The sequence below is a fragment of the Chlamydomonas reinhardtii genome, chromosome 1 (assembly GCF_000002595.2).
Source record: "Chlamydomonas reinhardtii strain CC-503 cw92 mt+ chromosome 1, whole genome shotgun sequence".
Taxonomy (NCBI): domain Eukaryota; kingdom Viridiplantae; phylum Chlorophyta; class Chlorophyceae; order Chlamydomonadales; family Chlamydomonadaceae; genus Chlamydomonas; species Chlamydomonas reinhardtii.
In genome coordinates, this window is record NC_057004.1 from 6,012,598 (window position 1) to 6,036,987 (window position 24,390).

General features: G+C 59.9%; 3 protein-coding genes across 3 annotated transcripts; 1 reads left to right on the plus strand and 2 right to left on the minus strand.

The window, feature by feature from the left end:
* Positions 1-52: 52 nt before the first annotated feature.
* CHLRE_01g042650v5 (uncharacterized protein) lies at positions 53-2,608 on the minus strand. The gene is made up of 6 exons (XM_001690114.3): positions 1,849-2,608; positions 1,655-1,767; positions 1,375-1,494; positions 1,004-1,054; positions 466-845; positions 53-354 (listed from the first exon to the last, which is right to left on the minus strand). The coding sequence occupies exons 3-6, from the start codon at positions 1,481-1,483 to the stop codon at positions 199-201; spliced, it is 696 nt and encodes a 231-aa protein (XP_001690166.1). The 5' UTR covers positions 1,484-1,494; positions 1,655-1,767; positions 1,849-2,608; the 3' UTR covers positions 53-198.
* A 6,254-nt stretch (positions 2,609-8,862) lies between these two features.
* Positions 8,863-11,868, minus strand: CHLRE_01g042700v5 (uncharacterized protein). The gene is made up of 6 exons (XM_043058837.1): positions 11,625-11,868; positions 11,134-11,246; positions 10,902-10,952; positions 10,352-10,731; positions 9,985-10,207; positions 8,863-9,843 (listed from the first exon to the last, which is right to left on the minus strand). Exons 2-6 carry the CDS (start codon positions 11,240-11,242, stop codon positions 9,422-9,424), a joined length of 1,185 nt encoding a protein of 394 aa, XP_042928751.1. The 5' UTR covers positions 11,243-11,246; positions 11,625-11,868; the 3' UTR covers positions 8,863-9,421.
* A 6,590-nt stretch (positions 11,869-18,458) lies between these two features.
* Positions 18,459-24,387, plus strand: CHLRE_01g042750v5 (uncharacterized protein). Its single transcript, XM_001689650.2, has 15 exons — positions 18,459-18,693; positions 18,846-19,004; positions 19,189-19,251; positions 19,333-19,404; positions 19,498-19,542; positions 19,656-19,731; positions 19,881-20,019; positions 20,197-20,332; positions 20,700-20,924; positions 21,162-21,379; positions 21,593-21,843; positions 22,084-22,285; positions 22,408-22,538; positions 22,689-22,906; positions 23,071-24,387. The coding sequence occupies exons 2-15, from the start codon at positions 18,888-18,890 to the stop codon at positions 23,662-23,664; spliced, it is 2,487 nt and encodes an 828-aa protein (XP_001689702.2). The 5' UTR covers positions 18,459-18,693; positions 18,846-18,887; the 3' UTR covers positions 23,665-24,387.
* Positions 24,388-24,390: the final 3 nt, after the last annotated feature.

Here is a 24,390-nt window from a genome sequence, read left to right on the forward strand (position 1 = left end):
GGATCATGTGCGAAAGCGTCAGCAAATGTGCGGCTTGTTGATGACAGCATCTGTCCCTCTAGCCTCCAACCAACAACTCATGCGGCATGCTATGTGGTACGACCAGCCCCGAGCGCCCGCCACTCACAGTACTTGACGCCGTCATCCAGCAGGCGCCGGCCCGATGTGCCCGTGGAGAACAGCCCGTCCAGCATCGCGTTAGTTGGTGGCGTTCACCAGCTCCCAGTTGTTGCGCTCCAGAACCAGGATGCCCGAGGCGGTCTGAAACCGGACCACGTGGCCGCCAGTGGTCTTGGGGATGCGCGCCACGCCTTGCACGTCCACAGAGTACAGGCCGCCGCCGGGGCTCACAAACTGCGGGGGACGGATGGCAAAGAGGGTTACCCGGGCGTTTAGGAGTCTGCGTGTGGCACTTTACACTTCCGCAAGCAATTTCCATTGGTGGATCCCGCAATGCTTTCTTACCACCAGGTTGCGCAGCTTCAGCAGCAGGTCGAAGGAGGTCTCAGAAGAAATGGCGCTGCGAGTGACCGCGGGCGTGGTGGCGATGGTGCTGTTGGAGGTGCGAGACACCAGCTTGCCGTCCGAAGATACAGTCATGTCCAGGTTCGCCGTCAGCACCGGCGTGGACGCGCCATCATTGGTGGTCATGACGCCGCTGTTGTCGACCTGCGTGTCCTTCAACGCTGCCACCACCGCCCACGTGAGACCAAACATGGCGCCCAGCAGGATGATGGTGAAGATACCCAGGACGATGAGACCGATTTTGAAGGCCTTGGACTTGAACTTCTCAGCCACAAGCGTGGACACCACCGCCTGGATCTCGCTTGCGTCGATGCGCCCGTCTGAGGGAAGCGGGAGGGACGGCACTCTGATGCGATGAGGCTTGCTTGGACACCCGTACGTGGGCAGGACCCACGCGCCCCCGGAGCTCCCCGTGCTGCTTCGAGCACGCAGCCCCTTCTGCCCAATGCCCCCATCCAGCAAGGCTGCTGCGACTCACCCCCGTTGTCATCAAACTTCTTCAACACGTTCCGTGTAGGCGTGTTGAAGCCTGCGCAGGGAGAACAAGGAAAGACACTTCTGTAATTGGAAGGGTTGTGGCAGCACATGCTAGGAGACACGGCGTCGAAGGATACAGACGGCAACTCACGCAACAATCACACAGCACACGCGACGACACAGCGCGGCCTCCACGTGTCCCTTTCCAGTTATTGCAATCCGACTTCCGCGACGTGTCACTGGAAAGCCAGACTGAAATCAGCTCCCCCGGCCTACTGCACTGGGCACGTGGGTGGCGGGCGATACCTGCGGCTCCGTGCAACTCCTATCTATTCGCCTCCATCCCCACCAAACATGCCTGCCACGCCTCACGTTCGAGGGTGATTTGGTTTCCGCCGCTGGGAGAGCTCCGCTCGCCATTTGGTACTTCCGCCTTGTCGCCCTTGGCAGGCTGCTCCACGTCGCCGCCCTTCGTGGCCATGGCTCGAGGCCCTGTCTGGTGAGTGACAAGAGGTGGGCATCACGTGTACCGCGGTTAACGAGTCGAAAGCAGGCGCCAACTCGCATCTAGCCTCCTGCATTACAATCTTTGCTTCCCAGCTATTTGGAGCGCCGCTTGCTTGTGCGCGCATAGCATGGAAAGGAAGTTCACCTGCCCGCGTTTCAGTCCTTGATGCGGCTAGGGTACAGCGGGCGTATATAGTGCGTGGTTATGATTGCAGGCGTCCTTCGCGCGGCGGCCTAAGGCAGCAGGTCCTGTGGGCGCTGGAACGCCCACGTAGGGAGGTTCCGCCAACAGTATAGATTGAGCAGGCTATCAAAATGACGCTGTCAGCGCAAGCGCACCTGTTAGGACTCAGGAGGTGTGACGAGTCAAAGTCGGGCGCTACCACTCAACTTGTCACTGTTGTTCATCAAGTTTCTATTTCTTTACCATGTGCTACAGAAACATTTGTTTGTACTAGTAGCGTTGTCACAACAGAACGGGGCGTCTCTCTCTACGACCCGCCGATGGCGGTTTCTGAGCAAATAGGAGCCACGGCCAAACCGCTGGCATATGACAGACATACCCCGTGCAAATTACGGGACTATACGTGCTCTGACCTGCAGAATCTTGCTATTGCGCGCGGCGCGGACTTTGAGCTCGCGGTCCTGGTGTGCGATGGGAGTGTGATGGGACAGGGTTCAGGCAGGTTGGCGAGGTCCCATAGGGTGCAGCTGACGCCCATACCCCAAGCAGACAGCAAACAGTTTTGCAGCGGCAGAGCAGGAGTGTGCAATGGGACAGTGGTAAGGCACGTTGATGAAGTCCCGTAGGGTGCAGCTGATTCCCAGACCCCAGCAGATGGCAAACAATTGACAGGGCAAGGGGCAGGTTGGTGTAGTCCCGTGGCTGGTATAGCTGAGCGCGGAGAACAAGTTACTCCCAACCCCCGATCAAACATGCAAGAACGTCGCCGTGCTTTGGATACGGTAGGTGTAAGTGTGCGTGGCGTAACTCGACGCAAGCAGCAGTATCTGCGTGTATTGCTGGTAGGAGTGGTCAGGAGTGGTTAAAGAGGCTTGCCGCATTCTGCCTATGAGAGAGGCGCGAGCAAGAGACATGTCGTACACTTGGCAGGCGCACGCAGTGGACATTGACGGCTAGAAGCGGCACTGTCCCTTCCATCTCCCTAAACCCGGACTTTGTTGTGTTTCCCAGCGAACACGACACTATCCACATCATCGAAGCAACACGAACTTTGCCCCTGCGCCCAGCTATCAGTGCCGACTGATCGTGGCCTGCATCGACGTTTGTTGTAGTCGGTATCAGGGGGTGGGGCTCTCCTGGTCGATATATGCAAATTAGCGAGCGGGTGCCCCCCCCCCTGCGCCCCCCCTCAAGCGGGGGGAGGGACACCCTCCCCCCTGCACCCCCCTCCCATACGATTCTCTTAGCCCGCCGCTGAGGCACGTCACTTAGGAAGCTGGGGGAGGGGGGTGCAGGGGGGAGTCCGGGCGTCCGGGCTCTTGTAACAAAACTGTTCCGAAATTTTGGGGGCGCCGGGCAAGCCCCCCCCTCCAAATCAGTACCCGTGTGCTGCACATGGCCGCGTGTGTGTGACACGCACACAGCAAGCAGCACAAGAGATCCGATATCGCAAGATTTTGGGCGTGCCCGCGTGTCAAACCCCCGTGCCACGGTTCAGCCCCTCGCGCGCGACAGCGCGCCCGACCCGCGAAAATGTCCATATGATTTTTAATCTCGGGACGGAATCCTCAAAAATATTATGTAATTGTTTCGGCGTTCGGCGTCAACTTCGGCGACCCACCCCGAACTTAAGAATGCGGATGTTACAGAGGGGACAGTCCCAGCACCCGAAGACGCCGAGCCATCACATGCTATCAGGGCCCAACATGACTCCACCAACCCCGACTTTGCTGCAAACCCTCCCGCGGGCAAAGTCCGTGTGACTCCGCGCACAGTGAGTCCTAGCCAAGCCTCAACTTAAGAACCCGAAACCTTTTTGGCAGTACGGTAGGGGTACGCACCGGTGGTGGCCGCGGCGCGCTCAGAAACCCTGCGACGTGCCCAGCGATGAGCGCCCTGCCCAGCCAGTAGGGGCGCACATCGCTGCAGCACGTCGCTCAGCCCCTCCGCGCCCTGTCCACAAAGGCGTGCACTCCTGCGCGCCCACAACCACATGGCCTGGACCCTCTGGTGCATAGCAGCTGACATGCCACATGTGCTTCCCGTACCATATCATGACGTTGGCAGCCGGCCTGCGCCCGGTCGCGCGCCGGGGCCGTGACTGGTTTACCGAGGGCGGGCGGCGGCGGTGGTGATGCAGGGTGAGAGAAAGTGCAGAGAGGGACGTGTGTACATCATGCGGGCTTCATGTCGCCCCTTTTGCTGTCCTCTGTGCCTGATGCAGGGCTCCTATCTTAATGTCTCCAGACATTAATTGGCCATTTTGGCCGTTTCCTAGACATTCCTCCCGGGGGCTAATGTCTGGGGCGAGACTTTGTTGGCCCGGGTTTGGGGCGGGTTTTGTCCGAATTCCTATGGAGAAGCCCCCAAACCGCCATGTGCCCAGACAAAAGACGGCGGCCACCCGGCCGTTTTTGTCTGGAGCTAGACATTACCCCCAAAACAAGATACGACCCCTGATGTATATCACAGCATTGTCACATAGGCCTACGGCCCCTGTGGGCGCCGGTCTATGGCACAAGAGCTAGCGTCTGCTCGCCTGGCTGCTGGGCAGCGCTCAGGCCCCACTATCTACGGCGCCGCGGCCTGGGCTCCTGCGTGCTATGCCCTGCCGGGCGCGACTGCAGTGGCGGCTGCTTGTCTCGTAGTAAAAGCTATCTGGGAGCCCAGGGGCCGACTGTGGACGCGGCGGAGGGGCCGGGCAGGCCCCGGTGGCCCCGAGGTGGCGCGGCGAGGGTCGCCGGCGACGGCACGGCGTGGCACACCTGCGCCATGCGGCTGCTTGCCTGTGCGAGTATTTCATAATACTTATATATTATGTATGTATGTTGCGTGTGGGTCGAGTGGCCTCGGGGCTGGTGCAATGAATTGTTTTCGCCTTTCCAGCGCGAGCAACCCTCGCGCGAGCCACGCAAGGTCAGGCTACAAGTCGCCACTTTCCTGGCGTCGGTTCCTCCATATCCCTATCATCACATACTTTCATGTAAAAGACCGCAAACAAGATACCTTGAAGTGGGGGTAGGCCGACTCATTCCGAGATGCGGACGCGCCGACCATGCCGACATGCCCACACGCGAACCAGCGATGTGCGCCCTGCTCAGCCAGTATGCTGTGGGCATGCGTCTATGGTCACAAGCCTAGTCCAAGCAGGTTGGGGCATTTGTGGGGCCGCCACACAGGCGCTGGGCCCGTCTATGGGCACTGCGCCGTGAGGGGCTGCCGGGCGCCCGGCCACCGCGTGGTCAGGGCACTGCTAGTAATGTCGGGCTGAGTGCCGTGTTTGCATGCCACCTAGTGTAGCTTGACACAGCGGGGCGGGGCAGGCGCGCCGCACAGCTTCCGGGGCACTTGTGCTACACATGCTGCCCCGCAGCAGGTATGAGCACGCCCACACGCCCACAAAGGCGCGCACTCCTGCGCGCCCACAACCACATGGCCTGGACCCTCTGGTGCATAGCAGCTGACATGTCACATGTGCTTCCCGTACCATATCATGACGTTGGCAGCCGGCCTGCGCCCGGTCGCGCGCCGGGGCCGTGACTGGTTTACCGAGGGGCGGCGGCGGTGGTGATGCAGGGTGAGAGGAAGGTGCAGAGAGGGACGTGTGTACATCATGCGGGCTTCATGTCACCCCTTTTGCTGTCCTCTGTGCCTGATGTATATCACAGCCTTGTCACATAGGCTTACGGCCCCTGTTGGCGCCGGTCTATGGCACAAGAGCTAGCGTCTGCTCGCCTGGCTGCTGGGCAGCGCTCAGGCCCCTCTATCTATGGCGCCGCGGCCTGGGCTCCCGCGTGCTATGCCCTGCCGGGCGCGACTGCAGTGGCGGCTGCTTGTCTCGTAGTAAAAGCTAGCTGGAAGCCCAGGGGACGACTGTGGACGCGGCGGAGGGGCCGGGCGGGCCCCGGTGGCCCCGAGGTGGCGCGGCGAGGGTCGCCGGCGACGGCACGGCGTGGCACACCTGCGCCATGCGGCTGCTTGCCTGTGCGAGTATTTCATAATACTTATATATTATGTATGTATGTTGCGTGTGGGTCAAGTGGCCTCGGGGCTGATGCAATGAATTGTTTTCGCCTTTCCAGCGCGAGCAACCCTCGCGCGAGCCACGCAAGGTCAGGCTACAAGTCGCCACTTTCCTGGCGTCGGTTCCTCCATATCCCTATCATCACATACTTTCATGTAAAAGACCGCAAACAAGATACCTTGAAGTGGGGGTAGGCCGACTCATTCCGAGATGCGGACCCGCCGACCATGCCGACATGCCCACACGCGAACCAGCGATGTGCGCCCTGCTCAGCCAGTATGCTGTGGGCATGAGTCTATGGTCACAAGCCTAGTCCAAGCAGGTTGGGGCATTTGTGGGGCCGCCACACAGGCGCTGGGCCCGTCTATGGGCACTGCGCCGTGAGGGGCTGCCGGGCGCCCGGCCACCGCGTGGTCAGGGCACTGCTAGTAATGTCGGGCTGAGTGCCGTGTTTGCATGCCACCTAGTGTAGCTTGACATAGCGGGGCGGGCCAGGCGCGCCGCACAGCTTCCGGGGCACTTGTGCTACACATGCTGCCCCGCAGCAGGCATGAGCACGCCCACACAGGTGGCCAGGGGCACGCCATGGCTGGTACTGAGCATCCGGTGTACTTCAAAACAAGGTTGTCCTGTTGCAGCGTGCCAAATGCGGCTGCAGTTACCCCCAGCCCACGTTCCGGCTCAGGCGCAGCAAAATATCCCGCCGCACGGCGTGCGCCATTGTTACAGCGTGCGGGGTGAGGTTGCTGTTGCCCCCAGCCCACATTTCGGCTCAGGCACAGCAAGATATTCCGCCGCACGGCATGCGCCATTGTTACAGCGTGCGGGGTGAGTTTGCTGTTGCCCCCAGCCCACGTTTCGGCTCAGGCACAGCAAAATATTCCGCCGCACGGCGTGTGCCATTGTTACAGCGTGCGGGGTGAGGTTGCTGTTGCCCCCAGCCCACATTCCGGCTCCGGCACAGCAAAATATTCCGCCGCACGGGATGTGCCGTTGTCACAGCCTGCGGGGTGAGGTTGCTGTTGCCACGTTAACACTACGTTGCTGAAAAAAGCACCGGCTCCATGGCTCCATGGCAAATTGTGGCCCATCCCCACGCCAAACCCCAGCGCCCTCACCCATGCTCATCATGCTCACTCACCCACGGCATGACTCCCCTGGTAGAAGGCTGACCTATCGTGGTACCCACGCCCCCATGGTACCAGCAGGACACGGCCGTAGATTATCCTGGGAAACCTCAGTCACCCTTGCCTTGGGCCCGGACAAGTGACAGAAACGCCCCAAAATGTCTTCTGCGATTCTCAGAAAGACCCTCAAAATCTGAAGCATTTTCACAGATTTTTGGCCACAGGAATCAAAATTTCTTCCGCCGGAGGCTATTTTTGGGCAAATTTCTGTCGAAAAGAAGGAAGATACGAGCACTGCCGCTACGGAGGGACAGGTTACCAGCTAGCTCTAAGCCGGCAGATAGATGGGAGGAGAGCCGAGGAGAGCCGAGCAGGTAGCCCGCTGCCTGAAGGGCAAATAGTATCCGCCTTTCGAGAGAGTCCAATGAAGGCGTGGAAGCACGAGCGGCTGCAGTCTGAGCCAAGCACTTTCCCATCAGACAACAAGCAACCAGGCGTGCAGATGAGCAATTACAAGCATTGGATGGGGCTGTGTGCGGAAGGAGCGGCACCACTGACCATGCAAGGGCACAGTAGAGCACTTATACCAGTTGCGCACCACAAGGCCTTGATGAGGTTCCGCCTATGCTGCTGGCCGCTTACTGCCAACCGCGCCTATGGACGACCTAGGGAGGAGAGGATTTGCCCGCTATGTGTTGCAAATGAAGTCGAAGATGAGAATCATGTGCTCATGCGGTGTACGGCCTACTACCAGTTGCGTTTGGGTAGCGAGATCGATTTTACAGGCGGAATGCAGGCCGTCATGCAGAATACGGACCCAGCCAGGTTAGCCGCGTTACTAGATTCCATTTGGGAGCACAGGAGCATAAGCACCCCCATTCGGGGACCAAACTAGCTGCATATATAAGTGTTGCAGGCGTTATAAGGGCCCCCCGGCCCGGGCCTCGGTTTCTACAAGGACAGGAATGCACGTCGTGCTCACCACCTTGTAACCACACACAACAGATGGGCGTGCGATGGGACAGTGTCAAGGCAGGTTGGTGAAGTCCCGCAGGGTGCAGCTGATTCCCAGACCCCACAAGATGGCAAACAATTTGCAACGGCAGGGCAGGAGTGCGCGACTGGTCGAACGCCGGAGTTACTGTACCGAAAGTTGCTGGCTGGCTGGAGGTTTGCTGATGCGCATTCCTCACGCTCCGGGCGCCCGGGCAGATAGATGGGCGTGACAACCGCCCCCGTTACAGTACTGCGTTACCATAATCCCGCTGCCTGCAAGCAAGCCACGACTTCGTTCCTCTCCAAACTACTTGATTGCGCATTCGTTTCATAAAGCACCATCGGTAATCCAAAGCTCCTGCGGAAGGCTGACTGTGAACTGAGCATCAGGCGGGGCCGACTGGCAGTTTGCAGCATGGCAGGAACTTGTCGTCATTTGCGCGGCATCTGTGACGCGCATTCACTCGTGGTGGTATTTCGTATAGCTGGAGACGCCAGGAGACGCACATGCAGCGTGAACCAGGGTTCCGCACTCCGCAGGGTAAGCCACAAGTAAATCCCACAATTACCCTGCCCGTCTCTTCGCAGCGGCCCGACAATCCAGCATCAGGGGGCTAAGGGATCGTCTCATTCGCCTGTGACGTTGTCGGAACAGGGGCAGGCAGGGATGCCAAATAAGGGTGTTTGTACAGCTGGAAAATGGGCTGAGCCCCGCAGCATCAGGGAGGACTGACTGCAAGACAGATGATGTATGGCCTCACGTGTACCCCAAGTAGTTGGCCACGGTGTGCACACACGCCACATGCCATCCACGCGTGCCATCCCTTTCCACTCATTCCCAAGCCTCCCTCCCCTTGAACCTTTAGCACATTTAACAAACCCCGGATGCCCCACACCCCAACGGGACTGGGGCATTCGGGCGCGTCGACAGGGGCAGACAGGAGAAGATGAAATGGCCGCGGTGCATGTAGTCAGTGAATGCCGGTTGCTGTTGGAGCAAGTAGAGGCTCGAGCCCATACGAGCCGCACCGCACTTACATATAATGCAGCCCAGCTGGGTCTATCTGCCGGGGGCGCGCCACAATTTTGGGCCGAGCCTCCGCCCGCAGAATAGTCTAAACGCAGCAGTCACATTGCTTATCCATTCCCCCTGCATACCAAGCTTCTGCAGAATCAAAAAACTACTAATACTACACGGCAGCCGTAAACGTACATGATGCGCAAGTCCTTCCAGCGGTACAACGCATTCACCAGGGGCTCTAGTGCGTGGCTTGTCAGTGGACCCCCGCCCCAACCCCGGGACGACACTCTTTGTGGTTAGTGCAAGGTCGTAAAACGAATGAGGCAGCATGAGGCAGCGGCTGAGTCTATCAATAAAAGAATGGATGCAGTATCCTGACAGCCCAGACCAGCACAGGCACCAGGGCAGGCACGGTCGCCAGAGCACGACCGCTCAGTGAGACACCTTGTGCATGCGGACATGAACATCCACTGCGGTACTATGCCAAACATGTTCAATGCAAAGTAAATCAAAATATCGAGACATCACAAAACGTTGTGTTGAAACAGCTAAAGACCCACTTAAGGGCAGCAGAACTCAAAGGTCTTGGTAGACGAGGCTCTCTTTGCGCACTGCGTGGTGCGCGACACTGTAATGCCGTTGTACCCGCCGAAGTAAACCTCCTCCTGGTTCGCGCCGCCACACGACGTGCCACAATACGTCTTGTCCAGCAAGGCGTTGACCTTATCAGCCGTGTTGGCATTGCAGTTGGCCATTGCCTCGTAGCAGCTAGATACTGAGCCTGAGCTGCCGGTAGAGCAGTCGGAACCGCCCACCGACTGGTCGCCGCTGGGCGGGGGCGGCGGGGCGGACTGGCCGGGCGTCAGAGGCGTGGTGTAGTCGGAGTTCACCCACTTGTAGATTTGCTCGTCGGTCGGGCAGTCATCAATGTAGTTGTCCGGGTCAGGGCACTTCATGACAGCGCCGCCCTCCGCCTCAAGGTCTGTGGTCAAGAATCATGTACGAAATAAAGCGTCACCAAATGTGCGGCTTGTTGATGACAGCATCTGTCCCTCTAGCCTCCAACCAACAACCCATGCGGCATGCTATGTGGTACGACCAGCCCCGAGCGCCCGCCACTCACAGTACTTGACACCATCATCCAGCAGGCGCCGGCCCGACGTGCCCGTGGAGAACAGCCCGTCCAGCATCGCGTTGGTGGCGTTCACCAGCTCCCAGTTGTTGCGCTCCAGAACCAGGATACCCGAGGCGGTCTGAAACCGGACCACGTGGCCGCCAGTGGTCTTGGGGATACGCGCCACGCCTTGCACGTCCACAGAGTACAGGCCGCCGCCGGGGCTCACAAACTGCGGGGGACGGATGGCAAAGAGGGTTACCCGGGCGTTTAGGAGTCTGCGTGTGGCACTTTACTTGACGGCGCCAGTAGTTTGTGCTGGGCTCAACACTTCCGCAAGCAATATCCATTGGTGGATCCCGCAATGCTTTCTTACCACCAGGTTGCGCAGCTTCAGCAGCAGGTCAAAGGAGGTCTCAGAAGAAATGGCGCTGCGAGTGACCGCGGGCGTGGTGGCGATGGTGCTGTTGGAGGCGCGAGACACCAGCTTGCCGTCCGAAGACACAGTCATGTCCAGGTTCGCCGTCAGCACCGGCGTGGACGCGCCATCATTGGTGGTCATGACGCCGCTGTTGTCGACCTGCGTGTCCTTCAACGCTGCCACCACCGCCCACGTGAGACCAAACATGGCGCCCAGCAGGATGATGGTGAAGACACCCAGGACAATGAGACCGATTTTGAAGGCCTTGGACTTGAACTTCTCAGCCACAAGCGTGGACACCACCGCCTGGATCTCGCTGGCGTCGATGCGCCCGTCTGAGGGAAGCAGAAGGGACGGCACTCTGATGCGATGAGGCTTGCTTGGACACCCGTACGTGGGCACAAGCGTGGGCAGGACCCGCGTGCCCCTGGAGCTCCCCGAGCTGCTTCGAGCACGCAGCCCCTTCTGCCCCATGCCCCCATCCTGCACGGCTGCTGCGACTCACCCCCGTTGTCATCAAACTTCTTCAACACGTTCCGCGTAGGCGTGTTGAAGCCTGAAAGTGTGGAACCGAGCACGGGAACCAAGACAGGCAGGAGTTTAGCGGGTGCGCAAATGGTAAGCGGCGAGCTGGACGGCGTAATCCCAAGGCATTCAGGTGTTGAAGCGCGCAATGGGAACGACGGTGCCGAAGCGGTACCATCCACTAGCATTTGCGAACTTGCGCATGAACCTACGTTCGAGAGTGATTTGGTTTCCGCCGCTGGGAGAGCTCCGTTCGCCATCTGGAACTTCCACCTTTAGATCCTTAGCAGCCTCCACGTCCCCGCCCTTAGTCGGGGCCATGGCGCTGTGTTGCGGAAGGGCGGGCGGGAGCAACAGCGGTCAAACAGCGAGCTAAAGATGTGCATCTATGCTGTCCAAGCCCGAAGTTACTGATAGAGCCGAGCTAAGCTGCTTTTGCAGCTCTGAGGGCGAGCAGCCGCGGCCTCCGGCAACAAGACCATGGCGACAACAAGGGTCCTCTGCCGATGCCCGCAACGCCTCCATCCGCTGGCCTGAGCTGGTATGTCGTGAACTGCTAATCTGATCACCGCGGGCCGCGGTGCACTTAGAACGCGCAACGTGGCAGCTTGCTGCGTCGTTTTGGCCATGGAGGCCCGCTCCGCGCGCACTTCAGCTGAACAATTAATCACGCACCATCTACATTCACAATAGCTCTACGCACCTGTCGTCGCTGGGTGGTGTGTGACTTCTTCTTGTGTGACCGGCGGAAGACCACTTGAAAGCCTGCCCGTTCGGCTAATTATTCTTAGAAGCACGCAAGATGGTCGCTGTGTGTTTTGTTGTAAAGTCGTGTTGCTAGAGAAGGCGTTGGGGCTGAAAACTGGCGACGCATGGAGGGCTCTTCAAGTCCGGTGATTGTGAAGGCACGGCGAAGACGAGCTTTGGCCCCTGCTTCTTGCTACCACCTCAGTAGTGCATCATAAGGTACTTGGACAAGGCGCAACAGAGCCAGGCGTGCACCTCCAGGTGCGCCTCGCTCGCTTGTCCCACTCTCCATTTTGCTGGGGACCAAGAAACTCTTGATGCAAAAACAAGTTACAGTCACTTATCAGTGGATACAGTATGTTGCAACAATGTTGAACAGATAGAGGCCTAGTAGGGTTTTGTTTTGCTTCCATGTTAGCCAAAACTCGTCGCAGCGTGTTGTCAGTAACACAACAGACGATACCTTTAGAGATAGAAAAACGCGCTGCACTATACGGCGGTCACCGTGCAGGCCGTCATACCCATCCAGCGATGTGGTTGGCGTGTGGTTGGCGTGCGACGGGGCGCAGCCGCAATGGGGCGCAGCCCTGCACCGCCTGGACCTGCCGTGGCAGGCCGGGACTCTGCCGCCCAGTGGCCGCCCCCAGAGCCCCCTGGTGTATGCTGTTCAAATAGTGCTTTGTGCGCAGACACCAGATGTAGGTTGTTACGCCATATGGTGAGTCTGTCTCTTGGCTTGCTTGCTTGTCGTGACCTGGCGTGTGACCGTGCATATCGTGTGACTGAGTGATTTGGGTGTGGTTTTGGCGTGTGGGAACAGGGGAACGTGCCCGAGGTTGGTTGGCCCGACACGGTGTATTGCATGGGAGGTCGGAGTACGGGTGATCCGAGAGAGGATATAGGTCGCGTCTGAGAGCGGCTAGAGCCGTCTCTCATTCCGATCCTAGGCGAGATAGTCTTTGACCGTTCTATATGAGGGACCCGTCCTAGTGGACGTTAAACTCTTTGGCAACATGTAAGCCGGAACGTGATCGTCTTGCGCCACCCTCTCGCTCACTACGCATGCGCTCCAGGCCGCCTACACCGTGGCCAACACGGCCAGCCAGTTGCAGAGGCCGACATAACAGACCTGCAAACATCTTGGTCGCCGTCAGGCACACGAAACGTTCATTGTCCTATCATAGGGCGCGACATGCTGGGCTTCATCACCTGGTTCATTCCTTGCTCAGGACGAATGTAGCTATTGCTGTGTCCAGCAGGCAGGTCCAGGACTGTATATGTCAGATCGCATCCAAAGGATTCCTGGGAGGAGCCAACACAGGCCCAAAGCCACTTCTCAGACCGCATATCAGCAGCAGATGGGGAAGAGCTAGCATCGTCCGCCCTCAATCAATCTGAATCAATGTGTTGGGATGTAAAGGGCCAGGCCATGCAAGTCAAGGGCTACGCTATGAAGTATGTGGCGCCTCAACAGTCACCAAACCGCAACAACGCACCACGTTAGCGCAGACACGCAGAGACGGTGGTGCGTTGCTGGTGCCCTGCCTGAGGGGGAGGGGAGGCACCCACCCCCGCACCTGCCCAACACAATAGGTCAATCAGGGGGGGGTAGTTTCGACTGGGAAAGGCCCCATGTCCTAAAACGAAAGAGCTTGACGAGAGGACTCCAAATCCACTTTCAGAGTTTCAATCAGGGTAGTAATTGCAAAGTTATTGGCCCTCAAAGTTCAGGGTCGGTCGTCGGGGTTGGGGGTCCCCAAGGTTTCGTCACGCGGATGTGGGTGGGACTGCCAGATTTCGTCTCTGCGCCCTAAACGCCCCTCTAAACGCTCCGCCCATTAGCACAAGTACTAGCACACATTAGCATGCACATAATAAAGCATTTGCAGAACGTCTGGCCTCTGGAAAGCGGCCGCATGTCCATCCACATCGGCATTGTAGTAGCGTAGAGCCCCACTCGAGCGTCTCTCACTGGTGTCATGGAGACTATGCGATCTGATGCTAACGTGTAACGGCCAAGGCTTCGTGTGGGTCATGGCGACAAGGCTGCTGCCGGCCATCCAGCGTGACATGAATCCCGGGATTCTTCACATGATCCCGGGAGAAAGTCGACCAATCTCTTCCGGCACACAATCCCAAACATCATATGCACAGCGCAATTGTAAGCTTAAGCGCACGCCCCGGTTGTCTGACAGAAGGGTCGGTGGTCGGCCATGGACACATTGACATGTGTGGCATGGCTGCCAGTCAAGTTGTGCCTCCAGCTGAACCGGAGGTATACAATTGTAGAGCTCGCCGAGAGCAGTCGATTGACACCGACCTGGCTAAAAACCAAAGGTTTTTGAGGGGGTTTTGAGGGGTTGCACGGTGGTGGGGGTCGGTCGGTCGGTCCGGAGGGGGGGTCGGGTGGTTTTGGGACATGGGCTCTGGAGGTTTAGTTCGTACCCCCCCCTGGGTCAATGGGGCAGTCGGCGCTCGTGTGCCGTATGTCAGCAGCCAAACAATGGTAACCATTACTAGTTACCTCCACTTCGATGGTTACCATGCTGGGGGTAACCTCGTGGGGTAACCTTGCTCGGACCATCCCCTGAACCTGACCACCTGAGGAGGTTACCCCCCCACAACTATCTCTGTCACCCCGGTAGCGCTCAACATGCTATGAGCCCTGTCACCACGTTCATTGGAGGTGTCTAGAGACACCGGCGTGTTCCTCCCACCTTGTTCCAGATCCCACGCTTCTGCCATGAGCCCCCAGCTCACCTCTGGCGGTGATCACCACGCACATGCCATGTTGCCTCGTTCGCGCGTGGGCAGACAGCAGGTCAGCAGCGGCCAGGGTCGAGGGCGGAGTTCCAGTGCTGCCCGCAACCACAGTGTGTGTTGCACCGCGAGGGATAGGGGGCTAGGGATAGGGGGCTGTCATGTCCCCGCAATGCGCCCCTTAAGGTTAAGGCAACATCCTATTACGATCTGGGTCTCGGTTTGGGGCAGGGGAGGAACCTTCCCGGGTTGGGGGATACGGTATTGGGTTTGGTTTGAATTTTCCGTACCCCACCCCACCCGTGCACCCCACCCCACACATCGTATGTACCTGCCCCTGACACGCCTCCAGCCGTTTCTCAGCGCTCCTATGAGTACGTTCTCCGTAGGCCATCTGGCGCAGTGGGGCTCATTACAGCAGGCACGGCTATGGACGACCCTGAGGTCTAGAGCAAGGCGTCCGCAATACTAGTGCGTGTTCGCTGGCTCGTAAGCTGCATCAGCAGGTCCCTCGTGTATCCAACGCATTCTACTGACATTTGATGGGTATCCATTGTGTCTACAGCCGAGCCTCAGTGCCTCATGGAATTTGCACGGCACGGTTTACTTTACAGTGGCTAGCCCCCTGTCCACACGCCTCAGTCCCCTCCTCCTTAGATGCGTAAACCCCGCCAGCATATGGAGATCTTGTGGCGGCTGACAATGCAGGGGCTGCTGTTGCCTAGATATTGCAACGTCAGCGGATCCCACATGGAGGCTTGTGAACGTTGCACGTCTGAATGCGGTCACGGCACATCGTGCTCGACTCGTGTGCGCTGCTCTGGGAGTGCGCGAAAATGGCCGCTGGGGATTGTGGGGGAAGCTGGTGTAGCACGAACCCACGACCCCGATTCTAGCTAGGAGGACCCTTTGGCTCGACCTACGCCAGGACCGATCAATCCTGCGGTGGCGAGTACGGTGCCATCGCCCGCCAACACCTGGTGGAACTAACGCAGGGAGTGCAGCAGGTGGTGTGGGATGTGGGAGCGCTAGCGGCGCTGTTGGCCAGTTGGCCACGGCAGGCCACCCCTGGGCCACGGAGCGCGCTTGGATGTCTTGCCTAGAGGTTCCCCTGGTCTTGCCCTTCGGTCTTTGCTATTCTGTCCCAGGTTCGGGTCTTCTTCGCTTTTCTTGAACCCCTCCGCACGCATTCCTCCCGGGGTACCCCTGACCCCTGGCTTTCTCCGCTTTCCTTCGACAAGTAAGGCGGTTTTTTTCCTGAGAGGGAGGGCGAAGGCGCAGCACCACACTGGCACGCAACCTGCAACGCGAGCAAGCAGAACGCCAGGGGCAACCACACTAGCCACCGAAACCCAAGGGCACCCCTCCGGGGCAAAGCAGTTATTGGGGCCCCAAAAAAACAGGCGAAGCAACCACCAAACTCACAGAACAGAGCAGCAAACAGACGCAGGGGACAGAGCGCGAAAGGAGAGACACCCAGCACCCAAGCCCAAACCACCGCGAGAACGGGAAACCCCCACAGGCACACACAAAACAGAGCGCCAGCACCCCCGCACCAACACGCTGATCCAAGCGGCCGCGTGTTCTGACCCAGCAACAAAGCAGTCCAGCGACTACACGGGAACCACAGCAGGCGCACGACCACGCGCAGTGATACAAGCACCAACCCGCAGCAAGCCAGGGCACGGGCCCCACGCAAACCGGGGCACACAGGCAGCAGCGAACTGACCGCCACAACAAAGCAGACCAGCTACCGCACGGGAACCACAGCCGGCGCACGACCAAACGCAGGCACACACGAACTAACACGCCAAACCGGGTCAGCACATTAGAAGGGCACCGCCCAGAGCGCCCGCAACAACTCCGCGTCCGCGCGCGCCGCGACCTCCAGCAGCTGCGGCACCAGGCCCCGTGGGCACACGGGAGGGCCACCGTCCGCCACCCATTTCCGCTCCCAGGCGCAGACGTCCCCACGGAGGGACCTCAGGATCAGAGCGCGCCCAGTGCCACGACAACACACCGCGGACTGATCATTGGCATCCCACAGCTCTCCCTCTCAATGGGAAACGTGGGCTGTGCCGCCCCGCAGCGTTGGTGCAATGTCTGCTGAGGCCGAAGGTTTCGAAACCACCTCACCTCCATCCTGGACATAGCCGGCGTGGTTCGTACAGGCACCGCCCGTCATGTGTCAGCCGCGTCCCGCTGTCCAGCACAAGCACAGCAGGCAACAAACCAAACAGCGAGCAGGAAATCCTCTAGCCACAACACTCCTCACTGCTGCGGCCTACCACACACCGTGCCACGCGATGCTCGCCAGCAAAGACTGCAAACCAGACACCGGCAGATCTCAACCTGCGCGCGTTCCCTGATTGCGCAAACGGAAGTTGGGGGCTGCGCTTGGAGGCGTTCGTAGTCGAACGTACCCGACACGGTAGTTCCCCGCTGTGCAGCCTGAAGGCCTACTAACCGTACATGGCTGCGAGGCAAACACAGCGTCAGCGCGTGCAGCGAATGGGTTGTCAGGCACGGTTCCACTGCTGCACGTAGCTATTACAGCCCCGTCAGCCTGAGCCAGGGAAGGCTTCCCAGGCCAGAGCTACTGGATGATGCGTAGCAAGGCGCTTGGCTAGATACGGGATCCTTCTGAACAGCTCAAGGGAGCTAAGGCGGAGTACGGGCTTATGACCATCTTTGGAAGACTGCAGGAATGTGCTGGGCTAGGTGCAGCCAGGAAGGGATGGCTTGAGATAGGACCACAGCTCCATTCCCGGCATCAAGTTACGACAGGCTGTGGAGCAGTAGCCAGCACGTGATTGACCTATGAGACGGGGTGAAGAGACTGCCACGTTTCCCCGCTGCAAAACCTTGTTGTCAGCTCGTCGGGGCTGCAAGGGGCGGAATTATGTGTTTGCTTGCACGGGGTGGTGGGGGGTCACAGGTAGACCCCAGCTGGAACAAATCTGAGCATCACCATAGGCTGGGCGCTAGCCCTGTTGTTTAGACCAGGCAAATACCAGCCGTCGCTACTAGCCATTATTGGCATCAGTTCCGGGCGGTCACAGCGGGTGGCCCGCGGACGCCCGGGCGGTGTGCGCCGCCGCACCTGACGCCCATCAGGCGGTGTGACCAATGGCGGCGCCGCGCAAAGCCGGCAGGGCGTGTCGCGTTTGCGGCCTCAGTGTCACGTTCGCGGCGGCAGCGGCGCAGCAGGATCCATAGTGCCGCCGTGGCGTCGCTGCTGCTTGTGCCGCCTGCGCCGCCTCTACCCAAGCCGCAGGCATAGATGAAGGTGCTGATAAGCACCGATTTCGTGCGCACCCCTGGCCGCCCGCAAGGCACAGGAACAAACACTGCGACGGACCGCAACACAGTGTTGCTCTACCAGCGCCACCGGGGCGGAAAATAGACGTCGTGGTCCAAAGCGACCGCTCAGCGAAAAGAGCGATTGCAGATTGCCGCGATGGATTGCACGCTTCGCGGGCGAGGGGGAAGCTGGCCCGGCTGCAGAGGGGCTTAGTTGTCGGTACTTCCCAGCAATGCGGGCCTTCAGCCTGGGCGCTCGGTGGACCAAAATGAACGCTGACACCACCAGGTCGGGGGCAGCCGCCGCCACTGGCGCACGTCAATGTGCCCATGGACGATTGCTTCTGGCTGGGTTTTCAATAGAACCACCGCCCTGGCGCGTTGATGATAAATCACTCAAGCTGAGACACACGATTTGCTTAAAACATGCCCTTTCTGCCCCTCCCCAGGCCCCTCCTCCCACGTCCCACGGTCTGGTGGGCAGCTGCAGGTGGGCCCCCAACCCCGTCCCGCTTGCAGGTCACACAGCACGCGAGGCGCAAAGGCCTTGCCACGCGCCTACCATACCGTTCCTCCGGCAATGTTTGTGCTTGCAAGAGGCGCATATTGCTGCTACCGCCAGGTCCTGTGGCGGGCAGCTGCTGATGCCAGGTAAACCGCTGCATCCACCATGGCCGCACGGCCTAGTAGGCCCCGAAAAGGCGGGAAGCTGCTCCTTTTGATCCCTGACGCTGCTCCACTACTGCATCCCTGAGAAGTCCAGCGCTCGTGCCTGCCATATCTAGCTCTTCCTGCTACCTGTGATCACCTGCTGCCCGGTCACAAAGGGAAGGGCTGACTGGGGCAAACTGCCAGCGGAAGCCCGCGGCCGGGCGCGCAGCTGGGGACGGTGGGCTCCCTTTGGACTGGCAAATGCCAACCCTTGGGTCGTTCGTCAATCAATTTCAAGCTTGACCTACAAGGTACGTCAACTAACCAGTGTTGTGTCACATCGTTAAGAGCAAACGTTGCGCTTAGGCTTCTTTCGCCTCTGGGTCGAGCGACCCTCAAAACTGGACAGTGTGCGCGTCAGGTCATCTTCCCGCATAATTGCTACTGGGGAAACGCAACGCAGGGTCGCCGGTTGCGTGACGGGGCGCGATTGGGGCGCGGCTCCATGCAGACTGCGCAAACCCTTGTGAACAGCCGGCACACAACCACCTGCAAACACTCCGTTCGTCGCACCCCAGCCACCATGCAACAACAACCGGTGCTGCTGGCCCGCCTTGGGCCGGTAAGCAGGAAATAGGCCGCCGAGATGGAGTTTCGGGAACGTCATCAGGGCTTGCGCCGCAAGGCATGATCGACTGCCAGGGGCTCATGCTGTGATAGGTCTCTGCTTTGCAACAGCTGGGTGAAGCACTCTCAGCTCACGCGTCAACCTGACCGTCGCGGACGGTTCCGATTGCTGCTCGCAGGCACGCCTGCTCGCTCGGGAGCGGAATGTGCTCTGTTACTCGTCAATTGCCGGTGCTGAGAAGGTGGGTCGCAATTGGCTGGGCTGCCAGTGCGCTGGCTGCTCGGGAGCTGTTGCTGACTGAAGCGTGGATGTGGCTGCCCAGGTGCCCATGAGCCAGTTCGAGCCGCACGAGTACCTGAACGACCGCTACAAGGCCATTGAGGATCGCCTCAAGGTATGCCTGCCGCATGATCCTAGGGAGACACCGGCCTGCACGTGGTCGAATGCGAGATGCTGATTGGTTTGCTGGCTCGTGTGAACATTACAGGTCGTGCGCAAGCGGCTGAACAAGCCGATGACGCTGGCTGAGAAGGTGAATTTGGGGCGTCGGGCATGGGCGTGCACAACGACGCGGGTTTGTGCCGACCGAGCCGGGGTTGTCAGCTGTCGGCCAGGCTTTGTGACACTGCTGCTGCCCGCGCGCAGGTTGTGTATGGTCACTTGGATGACCCCGAGAACGCAGAGATGAAGCGCGGCGTGTCCTACCTGAGGCTGCGCCCTGGTGAGCGCCTGGACATTCCGAGCGGGCGCGGTCACACTACACACCGCTTGACTAACCGAGTGACTGTGGTCGGGGCAGTACACGGTTGGGGCGGCCCCAAGCTCGCACACTCGCCGTAAATGTCGCGCTCGATGTACATTGTCGTGCAGACCGCGTGGCGATGCAGGACGCGACTGCGCAGATGGCCATGCTTCAGTTCATCTCTTCGGGCCTGCCGAAGACCATGGTGCCCTCCACCATCCACTGCGACCACCTGATTGAGGGCACCACCTCGCCCCAGCCGGACCGGTGCGTTGACGGTGCGCCGCTAAGGGGCGAAGAGTCAGGGGGATATCAAGTGTGCGAATGAACATGCTTCGGGCAGACTGAAGGCGGCGGGGTCGACTGCCTTTACTAAAGGACGACCCTTTGCGTCGACACGGGAGTGTTACGATATCTTTCTCCTTCTGCGGGATTCCTTTACAGCGAGGGCAAGTTCGGCGGCGAGGCGGACCTGTCCTTCGCCGTCAAGTCCAACAAGGAGGTGTACGACTTCCTGGCTACCGCCGGCTCCAAGTATGGCGTCGGCTTCTGGCGCCCCGGCTCCGGTATCATTCACCAGGTGCGGACATTGGAATGCTGGCTGCAGTACACGCCTAGTTCAGCCTTGTCCATGCAAGCGCGTATAGTGTATGCAGCGGGGGCTGTCTGCGTATGGCATTAACACGTACATAGTGCTAGCGGGTGGTAGGGTGTTGCTGTGCAGGGCACTTGGGACGTGTGCTAGTAGAGGGATGTGTATAAGTAAAGTGGTGGGTTAGAAACAGCACGTTGAAACAGTGCATGGGAGCATGACTCTCGAGGTTGTAACAGGAGCCTGCTGAATCCAATGCACCCGACTGGAGCCGATAGCTGTGTGTGGCAAGCAGTAATGCGCCTCACAACCAAGCGTGCTCACCCAAAGTGTGTCCAATCCTTGAACCTAACAGATTGTGCTGGAGAACTACGCCCTGCCCGGCCTGATGATGATTGGCACGGACTCGCACACGCCCAACGCCGGTGGCCTGGGTATGTGCGCGGTGGGCGTGGGTGGCGCCGACGCGGTGGACGTGATGGCGGGCCTGCCCTGGGAGCTGAAGGCGCCCAAGGTGATCGGTGTCAAGCTGACGGGCAAGATGTCCCGGTGGACCTCGCCCAAGGACGTCATCCTCAAGGTGCGAGCCTGGCAGGGCTGCTGGTTGGGGTAGTCTTGGGGCATGGCAGGGTTGGCGCGGGCGCAGGCTGGTAGGGCCCTAGCCAGGGCGGAACGGGCTGGTTTGGGACGATGGTACCGCTACGGTTAACGGTGATGAGAGGCAGTGATGCACCTGTGGTGGTACCGTAACCTCCGCGCTCCAGTCGGACCGGCCCCTCTCCTACCTTCTCCGCCATACCGCTTTGGCAACCTGCAGGTGGCGGGCATCCTGACGGTGAAGGGCGGCACTGGCGCCATCGTGGAGTACTTCGGCCCGGGCGTGGACCACATGAGCTGCACCGGCATGGCAACGGTTTGCAACATGGGCGCTGAGATCGGTGCCACCACCTCCATGTTCCCTTACAACAAGCGCATGCACGACTACCTGGTCGCCACCGGCCGCGCGCCGGCCGCCTCGCTGGCCGACTCGTTCAAGTGGGTGGCAGCGTGGCAGACGTGTACCTTGGCATTCCCCGAGGAAGTTGCATTAAGCGGCACCGCCATTGAGGCTTGACTCTGGAATAGGCTGCCGGTGACCGTGGGCTGGGGCGGGGCAGGCGATGGGGTGGCCTGGTGGCACCGCCAAGGTACAGGCCTTCACGGCTCCCATTGAATGCGGCCCGCTTTTTATAACGTACCCACCCGTAGGGAGCACCTGAAGGCGGACGAGGGCGCGCAGTACGACCAGCTGATTGAGATCAACCTGTCCGAGCTGGAGCCGCACGTCAACGGCCCCTTCACGCCCGACCTGGCGCACCCGCTGTCCAAGTTCGCGGAGGAGATGCGCAAGAACGGCTGGCCCACGGAGCTCAAGGCTGGCCTGATTGGCTCGTGCACCAACTCGTCCTACGAGGACATGGCGCGTGCCGCCTCGGTGGCCCGCCAGGCGCTGGCTGCGGGTGAGAAGCGCGGTGGCAGCGGGCGGAGCGGGGCCTGCGGGGTAACGAGGGTGAGAGCATGCAGACAGGAAGGCAGAAGGCAAGGCCCATGAGGGGAATTTTGAGAGGCGAAGGCTAAAGTATTGCCAAAATATTGAGCCCGTAAGCAACGTGTAAAGCGTCTGGAAGCAGATTGTGTGGAATGCACTCACCATCAAGTCAATAGCGCCTGACCCTGAATTCGCCACCCTCCGCTTACAGGCATCAAGGCCAAGGTGCCGTTCACTATCTCGCCCGGCAGCGAGCAGATCCGCGCCACCATTGCGCGCGACGGCATCATGGACGTGTTCGACAAGATTGGCGGCACCGTGCTGTCCAACAGCTGCGGTCCCTGCATCGGCCAGTGGAAGCGCACGGACGTGCCCAAGGGCGAGGCCAACTCCATCATCACCTCGTTCAACCGGTGAGTGCTGCAGAAGGGAGAGGGCTGACCACTCGGGGAAATGGGGGACAGGTGTGAGATGGACTGCGTGGCTCGGGCGAGTGTACCAGGAGTGTCTGAGGTTGTGACTACTGATCCTGCAGCAACTTCGCGGCGCGCAACGACGGCAACCCCGCCACCCACTGCTTCGTGGCCTCGCCCGAGCTGGTGACCGCCTACGCCATTGCCGGCGACCTGACCTTCAACCCCGAGAAGGACACCCTGGTCGGCGCTGGTGAGTGCCTGACAGCAACAGCCGGGGGAGTGGGTGGGGCTGTGCGGAACACGCTGCGGAGCAAGGGCCGAGGCACTGGCGGAGACCCAGAGAGAATGTGACTCTCGCTTGCGTTGCCTGATGGTATACCTGTGCTCGCGCCCGCCGTAGACGGCAAGGAGATCAAGCTGGAGGCGCCCCATGGCGACGAGCTGCCCTCGCGCGGCTTCGACGCCGGCGCCAACGTGTACCAGGCGCCGCCGTCGTCTCTGGACGAGCGCGGCAAGCTGTCCGTCAAAGTGGACCCCGCCTCGCAGCGCCTGCAGCTGCTGTCGCCCTTCAAGGCCTGGAACGGCGATGACATCAAGGACGCCGCTGTGCTGATCAAGGTGCGCGGTGCCCTTATATTAGGGATTTGGAGGGGAGGTGATTAAAGAGGACGTTCCTGGGTACCGCAAGTGAAGAGCCGAGGCCAGCAGGTGCTGGGTTGCAACGTTGATCCGACAACTGTATTTTGAAATCCGCTTGGTCCCCGTGTACTCGTCGCTCGCAGGTGAAGGGCAAGTGCACCACCGACCACATCTCCATGGCTGGCCCCTGGCTCAAGTACCGCGGCCACCTGGACAACATCTCCAACAACCTGCTCATCGGCGCCATCAACATCGAGAACGGCAAGCCCAACGCCGTCAAGAATGTGGTGACCGGTGCGGAGGGCCCCGTGCCCGCCACCGCCCGCGACTACAAGGCCCGCGGCCTGCCGTGGGTGGTGGTCGGTGACGAGAACTACGGCGAGGGCAGCAGCCGCGAGCACGCCGCGCTGGAGCCCCGCCACCTGGGCGGCGTGGCCATCATCGTGAAGTCGTTCGCGCGCATCCACGAGACTAACCTGAAGAAGCAGGGTATGCTGCCCGTGACCTTCGCCAACCCCGCCGACTACGACAAGATTGACCCCACCGACACCATCTCCATCGTGGGCCTGAAGACCTTCGCGCCCGGCGTGCCGCTCAAGGTGGTGGGCAAGAAGAAGGACGGCTCGACCTACGAGTTCCCCGTCAACCACACCTTCAACGACAACCAGATCAGCTGGTTCAAGGCCGGCTCGGCGCTGAACGCCATGGCCGCCGCCTTCAAGGCCGGCAAGATGTAAAGCGCTTTTGGGGAAGCGCCCATGGTGGGGAAAAGCTTAATTGGAGGGAGGAGCGGAGCTGGAGCCACGCGGCAAGCTCGAGAGGAGGCGAGGAACGCGCACGGTCGCACAGCTGGATCGACAGGGGAGCTGCTGGACCACCAGCCGTGATGCGGCGCAGTCGCCTAATATGGTTCTTGCGGCGCTGACGGACCCAGGCTGAAAGAAAGACGGTGGCGGCAGCTTATGATGGTTTGCGTGCATGACTGTTGGTAAACGCATAGGGGCTGTGCGGCGGACAGTGCTACGGGCCATTTGCAGCGTTTGTTACACGCTCTGTATGTGCCCCATGCGCACCGAAGTCAAGTAGTCATGAGGGGTGATTGTTTGCTGCTTTTAAGCACTATTAAACCGGGAACCGCAGATTGAGCTAAAATGGTACGTCCCTGACGAAAGGCCCACATGGTAACATGTGCAGTGATGAGGGCTCCCGTACTCGTGTGTTGGCACAAGGCACATTGCCGAAGGGTTGGTGGCTGAAGATAATGTCCAATAAAGTTGCTGCGCAAGCGGTGCTGGGACAGCATCCTCTCTCTCGGGTCGCCAGGAGCAGGTGCTGCTCATCGCGCAACGGCGAGGCAGGCCTGGATGGGTGGGCATATCGTAAGCCGAAATGCGCAGGCGTGGGGCGCCGGGTTTCTACGGCTGCAGAAGTTGTTAGACCGCATGATTCTCCAATGCTTTGAC